This window comes from Oncorhynchus gorbuscha, linkage group LG22 (genome assembly GCF_021184085.1).
Source record: "Oncorhynchus gorbuscha isolate QuinsamMale2020 ecotype Even-year linkage group LG22, OgorEven_v1.0, whole genome shotgun sequence".
In the NCBI taxonomy this organism is placed as follows: domain Eukaryota; kingdom Metazoa; phylum Chordata; class Actinopteri; order Salmoniformes; family Salmonidae; genus Oncorhynchus; species Oncorhynchus gorbuscha.
The window spans coordinates 3,754,059-3,771,123 of NC_060194.1; the positions used below are offsets into that span (position 1 = coordinate 3,754,059).

At 41.7% G+C, this 17,065-nt stretch overlaps 1 protein-coding gene across 3 annotated transcripts in view; it reads right to left on the bottom strand.

Moving 5' to 3' along the window:
- Window positions 1-15,723, bottom strand: part of dnaaf11 (dynein axonemal assembly factor 11) — a 57,481-nt gene extending 41,758 nt beyond the window's left edge. For 2 of the 3 annotated variants that reach the window (XM_046322664.1, XM_046322663.1), the window contains exons 1-6: window positions 15,633-15,723; window positions 15,167-15,334; window positions 14,929-15,006; window positions 14,425-14,597; window positions 12,624-12,868; window positions 12,024-12,197 (exon numbers count right to left, since the gene is read on the bottom strand). In XM_046322664.1, coding sequence (XP_046178620.1) covers window positions 12,024-12,197; window positions 12,624-12,868; window positions 14,425-14,597; window positions 14,929-15,006; window positions 15,167-15,334; window positions 15,633-15,642 — 848 coding nt within the window. In that variant the 5' untranslated portion in view covers window positions 15,643-15,723. The remainder of the gene's footprint in view (window positions 1-12,023; window positions 12,198-12,623; window positions 12,869-14,424; window positions 14,598-14,928; window positions 15,007-15,166; window positions 15,335-15,632) is intronic. The other variant, XM_046322665.1, reaches the window with a different exon arrangement.
- Between the last annotated feature and the right edge of the window lie 1,342 nt (window positions 15,724-17,065).

The window sequence follows — 17,065 nt, forward strand, 5'->3', positions numbered from 1 at the left end:
AAGCGTCAACCTCGACAATGAATTGTCTAGTGACGTCAGGAGTAACGAGGATAGGAGCGGACGAAAACGTTCTTTTAGAAGATCAAAAGCTCCCTGGGCGGAACCGGACCACTTAAAACACGTCTTGACAGAAGTAAGAGCTGTGAGAGGGGCAGCAACTTGACCGAAATTACGAATGAAACGCCGATAGAAATTAGCGAAACCTAAAAGCGCTGCAACTCGACACGTGACCTTGGAACGGGCCAATCACTGACAGCTTGGACCTTAGCGGAATCCATCTGAATGCCTTCAGCGGAAATAACGGAACCGAGAAAAGTAACGGAGGAGACATGAAAAGAGCACTTCTCAGCCTTTACGTAGAGACAATTCTCTAAAAGGCGCTGTAGAACACGTCGAACGTGCTGAACATGAATCTCGAGTGACGGTGAAAAAATCAGGATATCGTCAAGATAGACAAAAACAAAGATGTTCAGCATGTCTCTCAGAACATCATTAACTAATGCCTGAAAAACAGCTGGCGCATTGGCGAGACCAAACGGCAGAACCCGGTACTCAAAATGCCCTAACGGAGTGTTAAACGCCGTTTTCCACTCGTCCCCCTCTCTGATGCGCACGAGATGGTAAGCGTTACGAAGGTCCAACTTAGTAAAGCACCTGGCTCCCTGCAGAATCTCGAAGGCTGATGACATAAGGGGAAGCGGATAACGATTCTTAACCGTTATGTCATTCAGCCCTCGATAATCCACGCAGGGGCGCAGAGTACCGTCCTTCTTCTTAACAAAAAAGAACCCCGCCCCGGCCGGAGAGGAAGAAGGCACTATATGGTACCGGCGTCAAGAGACACAGATAAATAATCCTCGAGAGCCTTACGTTCGGGAGCCGACAGAGAGTATAGTCTACCCCGAGGAGGAGTGGTCCCCGGAAGGAGATCAATACTACAATCATACGACCGGTGAGGAGGAAGGGAGTTGGCTCGGGACCGACTGAAGACCGTGCGCAGATCATGATATTCCTCCGGCACTCCTGTCAAATCGCCAGGTTCCTCCTGAGAAGTGGGGACAGAAGAAATGGGAGGGATGGCAGACATTAAGCACTTCACATGACAAGATACGTTCCAGGATAGGATAGAATTACAAGACCAATTAATAGAAGGATTATGACATACTAGCCAGGGATGACCCAAAACAACAGGTGTGAAAGGTGAACGAAAAATCAAAAAAGAAATAGTCTCACTGTGGTTACCAGATACTGTGAGAGTTAAAGGTAGTGTCTCAAATCTGATACTGGGAAGATGACTACCATCTAAGGCAAACATGGGCGTAGGCTTGTCTAACTGTCTGAAAGGAATGTTATGTTTCCGAACCCATGCTTCGTCCATGAAACAACCCTCAGCCCCAGAGTCAATCAAGGCACTGCATGTAGCACCCGAACCGGTCCAGCGTAGATGGACCGACATAGTAGTACAAGATCTAGATGAAGAGACCTGAGTAGTAGCGCTCACCAGTAGCCCTCCGCTTACTGATGGGCTCTGGCCTCTTACTGGACATGAATTAACAAAATGTCCATCAAATCCGCAATAGAGGCACAGGCGGTTGGTGATCCTCCGTTCCCTCTCCTTAGTCGAGATGCGAATCCCTCCCAGCTGCATGGGCTCAGTCTCAGAGCCAGAGGAGGGAGATGGTTGCGATGCGGAGCAGGGAAACACCGTTGATGCGAGCTCTCTTCCACGAGCCTGGTGACGAAGATCTACCCGTCGTTCTATGCGGATGGCGAGAGCAATCAAAGAGTCCACACTGGAAGGAACCTCCCGAGAGAGAATCTCATCTTTGACCACTGTGTGGAGTCCCTCCAGAAAACGAGCGAGCAGCGCCGGCTCGTTCCAGTCACTAGAGGCAGCAAGAGTACGAAACTCTATAGAGTAATCCGTTATGGATCGATCACCTTGGCATAGGGAAGCCAGGACCCTAGAAGCCTCCCACCAAAAACTGAACGGTCAAAAACCCGAATCATCTCCTCTTTAAAGTTCTGGTAATTGTTAGAACAATCAGCCCTTGCCTCCCAGATAGCTGTGCCCCACTCTCGGGCCCGGCCAGTAAGGAGTGAAATGACGTAAGCAACCCGAGCTCTCTCTCTAGAGTATGTGTTGGGTTGGAGAGAGAACACAATCTCACACTGGGTGAGAAAGGAGCGGCACTCAGTGGGCTGCCCGGAGTAGCAAGGTGGGTTATTAACCCTAGGTTCTGGAGGCTCGGCAGGCCAGGAAGTAACAGGTGGCACGAGACGAAGACTCTGGAACTGTCCAGAGAGGTCGGAAACCTGAGCGGCCAGGCTCTCCACGGCATGGCGAGCAGCAGACAATTCCTGCTCGTGTCTGCCGAGCATGGCTCCTTGGATCTCGACGGCAGTGTTACGAGCGTCTGTAGTCGCTGGGTCCATTCCTCAGTCGGATCCTTCTGTCATGCAGGTGAATGAGGACCCAAAAGCGACTTGGCGAAAACAGAGTATTTAATCCAGAATAAACTTTACAAAACAAAAAGCATAATACTACACGAAAAGACGAGAACAGACTGGAGACTTGATCGAGAACTGCAGGTTGCCTCGGGAAGGCACTTGAACCTAGCAGACTCAGACACCTGCTCACCACGCAGCATCTGAGGGAAACACGACACGACAGGGCAAAACATAGACACAGCACGGTGAATTATAAATGAGGATCCGACAGGGCAGGTACGGGAAACAAGGAGAGAAATAGGGACTCTAATCAGGGAAAAGGATCGGGAACAGGTGTGGGAAGACTAAATGATGATTAGGGGAATAGGAACAGCTGGGAGCAGGAACGGAACGATAGAGAGAAGAGAGAGCGAGAGAGGGAGGGGGAGAGAGAGGGATAGAAAGAGGGAAAGAACCTAATAAGACCAGCAGAGGGAAACGAATAGAATGGGAAGCACAGGGACAAGACATGATAATAAATGACAAAACATGACAGAACTTCTACTTTTAAAAATCCACCTCTCTAAAAATAAGTCTCTCACCGTTGCCGCCTGCTATAGACCACCCTCTGCCCCCAGCTGTGCTCTGGACACCATATGTGAACTGATTGCCCCCCATCTATCTTCAGAGCTCGTGCTGCTATTTATTTATTTTGAACCCCATTATTTCTATTTCTACTTTCCACATTCTTCCACTGCAAATCTACCATTCCAGTGTTTTACTTGCTATATTGTATTTACTTTGCCACCATGGCCTTTTTTTGCCTTTACCTGCCTTATCTCACCTCATTTGCTCACATTGTATATAGACTTGTTTCTACTGTATTATTGACTGTATGTTTTGTTTACTCCATGTGTAACTCTGTGTTGTATGTGTCGAATTGCTATGCTCTATCTTGGCCAGGTCGCAGTTGCAAATGAGAACTTGTTCTCAACTAGCCTACCTGGTTAAATAAAGGTGAAATATATATATATATATATTTGTAGCAGGGGTTCCCTTGGTAGCAGGGGTTACCTTGGTAGCATTGCTGGGATATCACCTTCTGAGGACATTGAAGTTGAAACGTGTAAACAGTGCTGCTTTACCTCAAAATGAGGTAATGTTGATTTAGGCCACCGCACGTGTATATCGGGTGGCCATGGAGGAAGGAGATGGGGAGCAAAGTGAAAATGATACCGCATTAGAGCACCTTTTGTAACCTGTGGTCAAACGGGGGAAGACTGGGTGAAAGCATGAGGAGGCTTTTTAGGACCTTAGTTTTTGTGGAGTCCAGCAGAAAAGTATCCTGGAGCCATAGTCAGGTGAAGAGAGAGTAGGGATTTTCATGCTATCAAACTTCGTTTTTCTTTGCATTTATAATTATGGATAACTTTTTGCATTATTAATAATTGGTATGTTTTGTGTTTCTTTTTGCTTTTCAAGTCTTGTGCTGTCTGTCACTCTCTTAGGAACCCGGAGGAAGCAAGGGAGGAAGTCAAAAGCTCCAGCTGAAATGTCTATCAGTTGTACGACGACAGGGGGGAAATAAGAGTGTGCATAGTGTGATTATAGATCAGAGGCCATAAGTCTGAGATGTAAACATACAAATCAACTGAAAATGTTAATCATATTTTGTTTTCTGTTCATTTATAAGTCATTTCAAAGGTTATATAATGTTGAACAGTATGGAGGTACTATTCAAAAAGGGGGGACTGTTGGATTCTAGGTTGAAATACTTGCTAAACTGGAAGTTAATGATTGGTGGTGTCAATGGAGGTTGGATAAGAGATGGGTCTGGAAAGTTACTAAGTGAAAGATAAGGCAATCACCTGGTTGCGGTCACTGATAAGGTTGGGTAGCTGTGGATTAGTGAGGAATGTGGGCCGAGGTCAGATGAAGTGAGAAGGAATAGTTTTATTATACACACCACTTAACTTCCTGACTAGCAACAAATATGTATGGGCTGTCAAGATGTGCAAGGAGGACACGCCGCCTAATAGGAGGGTATAAATACTTGTGCTGGTGGAAACATGTCTTTGTCATTTCAGCTGTTTGACCCATTGGGTGAATAAACTTGGTTTGAGCTTTGACTAGTTGTCTGTACTGTTTGTCAGAACACAGGTGGATTGTATGTATCATCATTAGTCATTTAGGTCAACATTGGATCATTCAGAGATCCTCACTGAACTTCTGGAGAGAGTTTGCTGCACTGAAAGTAAAGGGGCTGAATAATTTTACACGCCCAATTTTTCAGTTTTTGATTTGTTAAAAAAGTTTGAAATATCCAATAAATGTCGTTCCACTTCATGATTGTGTCTCACTTGTTGCTGATTCTTCACAAAAAAATACAGTTTTATATCTTTATGTTTGAAGCCTGAAATGTGGCAAAAGGTCGCAAAGTTCAAGGGGGCCGAATACTTTTGCAAGGCACTGTATGATATTGAGTTTAAAAAATGAGATAGATACAGTGCATAAGGAAAGTATTCAGACTAGTGTTGCACCGATATGACATTTTTGGCAGATACCCGATATTTTCCTTGCCAACTGACTTGCCAAGATAAATAAAGGTTACACACACACACACACTGACCAAAAAGCTATTTAGTTGGCATTTACGTATGTCTCCATTACCAGTAAAACATAAACAAAACCTATTTCTTTCACTTACTTGCTGTGCTGTTTCATTTGTTCAGTTGATTCATTCTCAACCAGGATTTCTCATACTATGGAACGCCGTTTGGTCTTTTGTCTTTGCGTGTCAAATAACATATTTTGACGTGTCCAATAAGCTTGTTGACCAATCAGGACCTGATTATGACTGCACGTCACATAATAATTTAACGTGTTAATACATTTTTTACGTAGTCTTTGGAAATTGATTACAGTATCACTCGTATTTCATATGTCACAGAGATTAATCGATATCTATGCTATGATGCTGGTAAAGTTGTCTCGCGCACCTGCCCTTCCCTGGACAGTGCTGATCGTAAAAACGCTAGCTAACAATTTTCTTCCTATAGTTAGCTAGCCTTTTTGGGATAGGGGGCAGCATTTTCACTTTTGGATGAATAACGTGCCCAGAGTGAACTTCCTCCTACGCTGTCCCAGATGCTAATATATGCATATTGGATAGAAAACACTCTGAAGTTTCTAAAACTGCTTGAATGATGTCTGTGAGTATAACAGAACTCATATGGCAAGCGAAAACCTGAGAAAAATCCAACCAGAAAGTGGCATATCTGAGGTCTGTAGTTTTTCAAAGCTTGGCCTACCAAATACACAGTGTCTATGGAGTCAAGTTGCACTTCCTACTGCTTTCACTAGATGTCAACTGTCTATAGAAACTTGTTTCAGGTTAATGCTATAAAGGAGGGGAGAATGGGAGCTGAATGAGTCATGGGTCTGGCAGAGTGTCTCAGACTTGTGACGCGCACTCCCGACAGAGTTAGCTCTCGTTCCAGTGCTTTTCTTCAGACAATGAAATTCTCCGGTTGGAACCTTATTGATGATTTATGTTAAAAACATCCTAAAGATTGATTCCATACATCGTTTGACGTGTTTCTATGACCTGTAACGGAACTTTCTGAGTTTCTGTCTGGATGAAGTGCTCGCGCCTCATGAAGATGGATTACTGGGCTGAACACGCTAACAACAAGTGGCTATTTGGACATAAATTGTGGACTTTATGGAACAAATCAGTCATTTATTGTCGAACTGGGATTCCTGGGAGTGCCTTCTGATGAAGATCAAAGGTAAGTGAATATTTATTGTGTTTTTTTTTACTTCTGTTGACTCCAACATGGCGGATATTTCTCTGGCTGGATTGGGCTCTGAGCGCCGTTCTGAGATTATGCTCTTTCCGTAATTTAAAAAAAAAATCTGACACAGCGGTTGCATTAAGGAGAAGTCTATCTTTAATTCTGTGAATAACACTAGTATCTTTTATCAATATTTATTATGAGTATTTCTGCAAAATCACCGGATGTTTTGGAATCAAAACATTACTGCACGTAACACGCCAATGTAAACTGAGATTTTTGGATATAAATATACACTTTATCGGACAAAACATACATGTATTGTGTAACATGCTGTCCTATGAGTGTCATCTGATGAAGATCATCAAAGGTTAGTGATTCATTTGATCTATATTTCTGATTTTTGTGACTCCTATCTTTGGCTGGAAAAACGGCTGTGTGTTTTTTTTGAATTGGCTATGACCTAACAATCATATGTTGTGCTTTCACTGTAAAGCATTTTTGAAAATCGGACATGATGGGTAGATTAACATAAAATGTATCTTTCATTTGCTGTATTGGACTTGTTAATGTGTGAAAGAAAATATTTATGAAAAATATTTTTGAATTTCGCACGCTGCCTTTTCAGCGGAAAGACTGGTTGACTGGTTGTATTGGTGCTAGCTTGGTACCAAGCTAAAGCTAGCCACCCCAGAAGTTGCGGTTGAACAAATGATGCTTTATTACCAACGCGGTATTGTAAACACATTGTTCGTGGCCGGTGTTTGCTTTTTTGTACAGCTTTGACAGTGCTTCTGTATATTTTTTGACACGTAAAGACCCAAATGGCGTTCAATAGTATGTATATCATGAAGCTAATAGCAGTGACGCTATTACTGTGTAACTCCAGTAGGGCAACATCTAAAAAAATAGCGCACTTGGTAGTGTGTACCGGTGCCCGACTAGTAGGTGAAAGCCAACATCACCCACGACATAGAACAGTTGACTGTCAAGGGTAATGAATTCCATTATCTTGGCTTGAATGGATTTCACCTTTGAGTTGTCTCGCTGAAATGTATTTACTCTTTCAAATGACTGCTGGTCTTGTTGACTGCTTGATCCACACAGGGAGTGGTTCCGCTGTCGGGATCAAAATCAGCGGAAATTTCAAGAGCACCACGTATAGTTTTTGATAAAAATCAAACTTTCATTAAAACACACATGCAAGGTACTGAATTAAAGCTACACTCGTTGTGAATCTAGCCACCGAGTCAGATTTGTAAAATGCTTTTCGGCGAAAGCATGAGAAGCTATTATCTGATAGCATGCACCCCCAAAGTACTGGAACGTCATCTAAAACGACAGATTTTGCGGTAGCCGGCGCTACCCAAAACGCAGAAATAAAATATAAAACATTCATTACCTTTGACGAGCTTCTTTCTTGGCACTCATATATATCCCATAAACCATAAACATCACAATGGGGTCTTTTTCCCGATTAAATCCGTCATTGTATCGTCAAAATGTCGTTTTCTGAAGACCGGTCTGATCCAGGAATATTCCCTTTTACAAGACGCAACTTCACTTTTTAAAATGACAAAAGTTGCCTATAAACTTTTACAAAGCACTTCAAACTACTTTTCTAAACCAACTTTAGGTATTAGTAAACGTTAATAATCTATACAATTCATCACGTGGCGATCTGTATTTGATAGCAGCTTGTCTTGAAATCAGCGGCCATCTTTTCCATTTTAATAACATCCTGTTGAGAGACTAAAACAGGAAAGGGCAAAACGTCATACAACCAAGGATTAAGTCTGCTAGAAATGCCAGCACTGGCGACATCGTGTGGAAGCTGTAGGCATTTACAGGGCATCTTCATGTATTTGCAGTCGCCTTAAACAATACATTGACTGGCGGATTAATATATTTTTTGTGTTTTTGGAGAACAGTTTTTCGAGGGATTTTTACTCCTAAACACGTTGTGTTATAGCCACAGACACGATTTAACCAGTTTTAGAGACTTCAGAGTGTTTTCTATACACACATACTTATCATTTGCATATACTATATTCCTGGCATGAGTAGCAGGACTTTGAAATGTTGCGCGATTTTGAACAAAAAAATCAAACACATTTTTTTTATACAAAAATTGCACTTTTTAACAGGTGCATCCTGGTCATCCTTGAGATGGTTCTACAACTTGATTGGAGTCCACCTGTGGTTAATTCAATTGATTATTCATGATTTAGAAAGCCACACACCTGTCTACATAAGATCACACAGTTGACACCACATGTCAGAACAAAAACCAAGCCATGAGGTCCAAAGAATTGTCAATTGAGCTCCGAGACCAAAACATTTCTGCAACATTGAAGGTCCCTGAGAACACAGTGGCCTCCATCATTCTAAAATGGAAGAAGTTTGGAACCACCAAGGCTCTTCCTAGAGCTGGCTGCCTGGCAAAACTGAGCAATTGGTGGAAAAGGGCCTTGGTCAGGGAGGTGACCAAAGAACCTGATGGTCACTCTGACAGAGTTCCCCTGTGGAGATGGGAGAACCTTCCAAAAGGACAACCATCTCTGCAGCACTTCACCAATTAGGCCTTTACGGTAGAGTGGCCAGACGGAAGCCACTCCTCAGTAAAAGGCACATGACTGCGCACTTGGAGTTTGCCAAACAGCACCTAAAGGACTCTCAGACCATGAGAAACAAGATTCTCTGGTCTGATAAAACCAAAGATTTAACTCTTTGGCCTGAATGCTAAGCGACACATAAGAAGAAAACCTTGGACCATCCCTAGAGTGAAGCATGGTGGTGGCAGCATCATGCTGTGGGATGTTATTCAGCGGCAGGGACTGGGAAACTGGTCAGGGTTGAAGGAAAGATGAACAGAGCAAAGTACAGAGAGATCCTTGATGAAAACCTGCTCCAGAGCACCCAGGACCTCAGACTGGGGTGAAAGTCCACCTTCCAACAGGACAATGACCGTAAGCACACAGCCAAGACAATGCAGGATTGGCTTCGGGACAAGTCTCTGAATGTCCTTGAGTGGCCCAGCCAGAGCCCGGAGTTGAACCCGATCGAACATCTCCGGAGAGACCTGAATATATCTGTGCAGAGACGCTACACATGCAAACTGACATAGCTTGAGAGGATCTGCAGAGAAGAATGGGACAAACTTCTCAAATACTGGTGTGGCAAGCTTGTCGTGTCTTACCCAAGAAGACTAGAGGTTGTAATCCCTGCCAAAGGTGCTTCAACAAAGTACTGAGTAAAGTGTCTGAATAATTAGGTAAATGTAATATTTCAGTTTTGTATGGTTTTTAAATAATTTTGCAGACATTTCTAAAAACCTGTTTTTGCTTTGTCATTATTGGGTATTGTGTGTAGTTTGATTTAAAAAAACGAAAACAAATGTAATCCATTTTAGAATAAGACGAACATAACAAAATATGGAAAAAGTCAAGGGGTCTGAATACTTTCCGAATGCACTGTATATGATAGACGGACGGACGGAGAGACAGAGCCATAGAAAGCGGCGGCCTATAACATATTGGATTATTTGTAGATGAGTGTACCCAGCTATCAACAAACGTCCCCACAACTTCAGAGAATGTTCCGTTAAGAGTCTCATTAGGTCTTTAGGAGAATATTCCATCAACGTTCTGCCAAACATTCACATTACATGGTTGCCATGTTCTCAGAATATAAGATATTAATGTTCTAGACACGCTTCATGGGACGTTGCAGGAACATTTCTGTTTATCAGTTGTGAGGATTTCGCCTGATTGTCCCAAAGACCACAAAGAAAATGTAAAATCAATACACATCAGACCTTGTCACTGCTGCCGAGCCCATCAAGGCCCTGATTAGTGAACCACTGATCCATTCACAACTCTTTGTCTGTTGGCAAAGTTAGGGACACACAAAAACAGCACTTTCAATTGACATATGATTAAATTGTGAAGGTTCATTTATACAGTAATTTTTACTCACCTGGGATTTGAACACACAACCTCTTGGTTCACAGTACTCTGATCTTCCTGCTAAGCCACCACGTCCTTGGCAGGTATCAGTTTATCTTAATATACTCATTATTGATCTTAGTTACTTATTTCAGCAATTTAAGGGCTTTCTGTATTGTTGTCTAATGTTGGTGGGGCATGTTAACCTGTTTTAATGATACTCCTGAATCACTATGATCAATAAACATTTTTTTGAGTGTACTTTTAATAGAGTTGAGATTTACTTCAAAGTGCATTCCCCCTATGGAGAGTTCTCTTTGAGATGCTCAGCTAGAGCCTCTAGGATGAATAAATAATTATAATTTATTACGTAGTGGAAATATGTTCATAATTCATGCTCAAGAGAAATCCTACAGATTCCCATCTTTCAATGATAAACTAATTTTAATTTGATCAGATAGGTGTGTTGTGGTGCTGCATTCGCATGCTAGTTAGAACTAGGAAACTCGGAAATGTACAACTTGTTAATTTGTTGAACGCGGCACATGTATAACTAGAACCAGTTATCAAGTCGAACATTTCTGAGTTTCCTAGTTCCAACTAGCAGGTGAACGTGGCATAACTGTAACATATATTGCGAAGAATGTGAGAGTAGGGTGACTCCCCTAGCGGGTCTCGAACCCAGGCAGGCCAACATCACCAATGACAAAAGCTCTCGCCACTGTACCAATAAGGGATATCTCTAGGGCAGTGTTTCCCAATCGGGGCCCTCAGGACCTCAAGGGGTGCACAATTTGGTTTTTGCTAACACTACATAGCTGTTTCAAATGATCAAAGCTGGATGATTAGTTTTTTTATTTGACTCAGCTGCGTAGCGAAAAGAAAGAAAAAAACTCCTTGGGGTCCAGAGGACCGAGTTTGGGAAACCCTGCTCTAGGGCATGTGCTTATTGGGCAAGTATAGTTAGGCCCTATCCAGAAGCAAACTCTAAACCCTCCTCCCTAGGCACTTGTGTAGATCTGAAACAACTTGATAGGTGTTAAGGCTGTAAGCAATAGGGGGAATGCACTTCAAAGTAAATCTGAGCTCTGTTAAAAGTACACTCAACAAATACTTGTATTGATCATTGTGATTCAGGAGTATCATTAAAACAGGTTACTGTGCCCCAACCAACATTAGACAACTGTACAGAAATCCCTCAAATTTGGTGTAACCCATGTTGAATAATAATTACTGTATAAATGAACATGCACAATGTAATCATGTATATCAAAGTGTGTAAAATATTTAAGTTGACAACAAACACTGTGTTGAAAGCACTGTGTGTGAGAGTATCCCAAACCTTCCCAACAGACAAAAAGCTATCAGTGGTTCACCAATCAGGGCCTTGACTGGCTCAGCAACAGTAACAAGGTGTGATGTAAAATGAATCTTTTTTTTTGTGGGGGAGAACGACTCTTTGGGACTGTCGACATCCTGACAACTGATACAGACACATTTTCCTACGTTCTCATGAAACGCGTCTAGAACATTAATATCCTTTATTCTGAGAACAGGGCAACCATTCTCCTAACCCTCAGAATACTGGACACATGCTACAAACCCATAAAACGCATCTAGAACATTCATGTTGTATGTTCTGAGGACATTGTAACCACATTCTAGATAAGTTCTGCTTGATATGAAGGGAATGGTCTCCTAACTTTAACAGCAAAACATTCTCAAGTTTTAAATAATATAGATAGGGGAACATTCTAAGGGAAAACTGTACACTCAAACAGTAGGGGAGCATTACGAGTAACATAACAAAAACATTCGCTCTCCCTAGACTTGTTGGCTTTTTACCTACCTTTCTTTTGCCTTTTTCTTCTCGTCAAGGTGGCGGTGAGCCTCCAGGCGTGACTCTGGAGTATAGGCACAAGGTTTCTCCCAAAACTCCCTCTCCTGGTCTTCTGAAGAAAGGCAGCTTGTCTTCTCTTTCTCCTCTCTCCCTTGGATCTCCTTGTTGTCTTCATGCACAGGGCTATAGATCAATAAACAAAACTCTTCAGAGTTACATTTCATAAAAAGGAGTGATTGATAGTGAACTGAAATACAGTATCGAGGCCAACTGAATTCAATAACTTCAGATGAGGTTAGGGTTACGCCACAGATTTATTTTTTTATTTTTTTTAACCTTTATTTAACCAGGCAAGTCAGTTAAGAACAAATTCTTATTTTCAATGATGGCCTAGGAACAGCGGGTTAACTGCCTGTTCAGGGGCAGAACGACAGATTTGTACCTTGTCAGCTCGGGGGTTTGAACTTGCAACCTTCTGGTTACTAGTCCAACGCTCTAACCACTAGGCTACGCTGCCGCCTCTACACTCTAACCACTAGGCTACCCTGCCGCCCCCTACCAGTTATCCCTGCTGTTCTACATCAAATCAAATCAAGAGCTTGAACATACATGGTGTTGTTGATGTCAGTGTACCAGCGACCATCAAAGCCAGGATTCTTCGCTTTAACAGAGGAGCGGCTTTCCCTTTCCGGCGCCCGCTGCACCTCTCCTCCCTCTCTCTGGGCCTCCTCTTTCTCACTCGCTCTCTTCTGCAGGTAATCCTGCTCCTGCTGCCGAATCCGTCTCCTTACCTCATCTAGGCCTTGTCTGGCTCGGATCCGTTCCGACCTGCCAATCTCTTTCCCATCCAGATACTGAAAAAAATTACAAAAATATTTACCCTCCATGCTAGGCTATCTTCAGGCGAGCAAGTACATGCTAGACTAGTGTGTGTGTGTGTGTGTGTGTGTGTGTGTGTGTGTGTGTGTGTGTGTGTGTGTGCGTGCGTGTGTGTGTGTGTGTGTGTGTTTTTGCGCATATCTTTTAAGAAAATGCATGGACACTACTGTGAGTCGCTTTGGATAAAAGTATCTGTTAAAGGCATACACAGAGTGTACTAAACTTTAAGGATATCTGCTTTTTCCATGACAGACTTACCAGATGAATCCAGGTTTCAATGTCACATGCACAAGTACAGTGAAATGCCTTTCTTGCGAGTGCTAACCCCAACAGCACGGTAATCAATAACAATGTAATACAACAAAAATGTTAAAGGTAGAACAAAAACACACAAGATGTAAAAATAAGAACCTGCCCAGGGACTGCGGTTGAAAATTAGCCGGCTGGCTAAAACCGGCACTTTTACTGAAACGTTGATTAATGTGCACTGTCCCTGTAAAAATAAACTAAACGAAACGAAACTAAACTAAAAGAAGATGATGAACAGAATAAGGTAAGTAAACATACTATCTACTGGGTCAGTTCAAGTACCATATATACAATGTGCAGGGATACCATGACATCACTTGCTAAATCCACTTCATTCAGTGTAGATGAAGGGGAAGAGACAGGTTAAAACATTCTTTTTAAGCCTTGAAACTACTGAGACATTGATTGTGCATGTGTGTCATTCAAAGGGTGAATGGGTAGTAGGTATGGTATGGTAGTAGGTGCCAGAACTGCAACGCTCATGGGTTCTTCCACTTCAACATTTTCCCGTGTATATCAAGAATGGTGCATCCCCCAAAGGCCATCCAGCCAACTTGACAACTGTGGGAAGCATTGGAGTGAACATGGGCCAGCATCCCTGTGTAACGCTTTCAACACCTTGTAGAGACCACACCCCAACTAATTGAGGCTATTCTGAGGGCAAAAGGGGGGGAACTCAAATTTAGTAATGTTTAGTGTACTCAGTGTATATTTGAAGCCCAGTTAGCACATTTGCTTCCTTGGAAGTTTTTGGTTTCCAATTGGTTCTGGGAACGAAGCCATATGTTTCCTGACTTGTAAAACTGAATGTTTTTTTAAAGAGAAAGGAAGTGAACATTTTGCCTGTTCTGGAAATGCTACTTTTTAGGTTGTTGGGAGGTTCTGAGAACATTTTACGATGTTTACCAGAAAATTGTCCTGAGAGTTTTTATTAACGTTCTGAGTACGGAAATGATAGGTTATTTGAAGGTAATTAAATAAAGTACTGAGAACTTGTTTCAATAAGAGTTTTAATAACACTGCTAGCTTAGTTTGGGTTAATTGTTTTTAACTCCAAGCATAGATAGGACACGTGGAAATGTATTTGCTTAGGCATTAATAATGCAAGCATCTATTTTTTTATTGTGGCACGGCGTCGGTGAGATTTGAACTTATGATCTTAATTTCACTGTGCAAAGTGACATTAAAACTTGACATTTCTGTTTGATATCCCTCCTGATACCTTCAGTTGGGGCAGTGAAGCCACAACGTATTGCCTGTAGCCCTCAAACTCAGTGCAGGGGTTCCCCACCAGGAAAAGCTCTCGGAGATGGAGGTTGTTCTTCAATGACTCCACACTGCTCAACCGGCCCACAAAATTCACTGTCAGGTCCAGCTTCTGGAGACTCTCACATCCTGTTGTAACGGGTTGAGAAGGCAAGAATAGTATGAGTAGAGCTCTATTTGGCATATTTCATTCTCTAAGGTGAATGCACCAATTTGTAAGTCGCTCTGGATAAGAGCGTCTGCTAAATGACTTAAATAAATGTAAATGTAAAGACAGAATGGAATTGCTATTTTTAGAGTCAAAGCACAGGTGGATTTGTTTTATGTCAATTTAAAACTATGGTTGAGGAGAAATGTTATTAAAAACAGACTTTTGGTAATTTCCTTAGCCTACATTAATACAAACAGATAGGACAATGTTGTAAAATAGTAGAGGTGGCTATGTGCACAAAATACTAACCTTCCAGGTTTTCGATCAGTTCAACGTTGTTCAAAGCAAGGTTTAGATACTCCAACTTTTTCAATCTATATACATTTTCTGTGGAGAGCAAATTAATACATATTTCTAAATATTGAAATTGCATTGATGGTCAATAAAATATAGGGTAGTTAAATTAGGCCCAAATTAAATGAAACAATGTAAAGTTAATTGAATTGCAATTCTATGAACAGAGGAAGGGTAAAGAAATTAGAATCACCTATTCTGGGAATGAGATTGTTTTGAAGATACAGAATTTTGAGGTCCCTGCACCACTTATCAACGTGTTCTATTTTCTCAATATCTTGTTGATGCAAAGACACCTCCTCTAAGGAAAGGATCTCGCAGTTGTTATGCTCTGCCCGACGTCGTACCATGTCTTCTGTGACTAGATTATGGAAAAAGGGGTGTGAAACGGATGGTATAGCTACGTTACTGTAGTAGATCAAAGTAGAAACAACAAGTGACACGTTGATGCTATCTAGGCTACCTATCTAAGATAGATAGCTTATTCGGTTGCTTGTATCACTGAAGTGAACAAGTTAAGTAGCTAACTTAGCTAGTTGAAGACAGCACCATGATGTCATTCCATTTGGTCTAATAACGACTCGCTAGCCATATTTATTTTGTGCATTAGTGACAAAATGGTTAAATTATCGGGATTAGCCAACCAATTTTGTACTTACTCAGGACCATCTTCTCTTCTGTTTGGCAGGCGTTGCTACTAGAAACCAACACTGTTTGGAAGATGTCAGCGGGTGCGCTCGGTTTGCACAGTCAGGGGATTCCTTTCAATTGTAGTCCGGATGCAGCAAGGGCCCAGGGGGCGTTCCCTGACAAGTGGGCGGTCCATGACAAGGGTTTAATTCCTAGACAAGCCCTTCTTTCTTCTCATTGGCACCTCGCTAGCTGTCGTGCCTTTGCCGCGTTCTTTTTAACTCCACTCTATGCCCCCATTATAGACCATTCTCACAAGTGTTTGACTTTATTTGTAGTCCTAAAAAGAAATTGAGTTACGTCTTGTTCGTTCAGCCATTGCTATGGGGAAAATATATGTGGAAAGAATAGGGTTTTGGGATTAACATCGAAAATAAAGTCCGAGGTTAACAGAGGTATAAGACATTTTATACGTTTTGTTCTATGAGATAATATCAGTCAGTTAACACAACCCTTATGAATTATCAAGCCTTTTATGAGCTTTTTAAAAATGACAAATTGTTCAAAATTCACATAGTGACATTAGCTGATTAATATTATATCATAGAACAAAACGTATAAGAGCAACTAAGCCTGTGTTTACCACCGGCCTTATTAAAAAAAATATATTTGTTAACTATTTTCTGGCCCATAGGCTTTACCCAACGAAAAATGGCGGAGTTAGTGCCTACAAAAAGACGCCATTACTATATTTCTATTTCTCTCTATTAGCGGGAGCTGAGTACATAAATGTCACTAGTTACCACAAACACAAAGTCGTATTTTTTTTTTTTGTGGGGGGGCGTCCAAAATAGAGGAGGATTCTCAAACTTTTTTTTTGTTGCTTTGGGGATGGTTGTATGGTTTATTATTGGGAACAAGGGAGGGTAGTGTGTTTTTTTCCTTGAATTGCTTCTAATATTACCCTAATAAAGTTTAGAAAGGTTTGTGAAGGTTTGGTATGGTGGGGCTATTATTAAGCTTTACCTACTGCAGGCCTATGACAAGGCAGTGCGCTCAGGTGCTCCCACTGACTCCGACAGTTGAACTTGAGGTGAGGAAGTCTATTTCAGGCCCACCAGAGTTCCTGCTATAATCTATCAATATAACGCTGATCGTAAAAACAAAATATTCTGATCGAACATTTATGAATTAGTCTCCTTTTGTATGTCTATATCTGTATAGTAGCCATCGGACATAAATAAACGCATGTTGGTGTTGCAGCATGCCAGTGGCATATTTCTATCAATCTCTCTGGGGTTAGGCTCTTTCTCTTCCTTTATATATATCAAACCAAATATCATTTGTCACACGCGCCAAATAAAACAGGTGTAGAAGTTACAGTGAAATGCTTACTTATAAGACCTTAACCAACAATTCATTTTTTTTAAATACATAAAAAAAATAAAAGTAACAAATAATT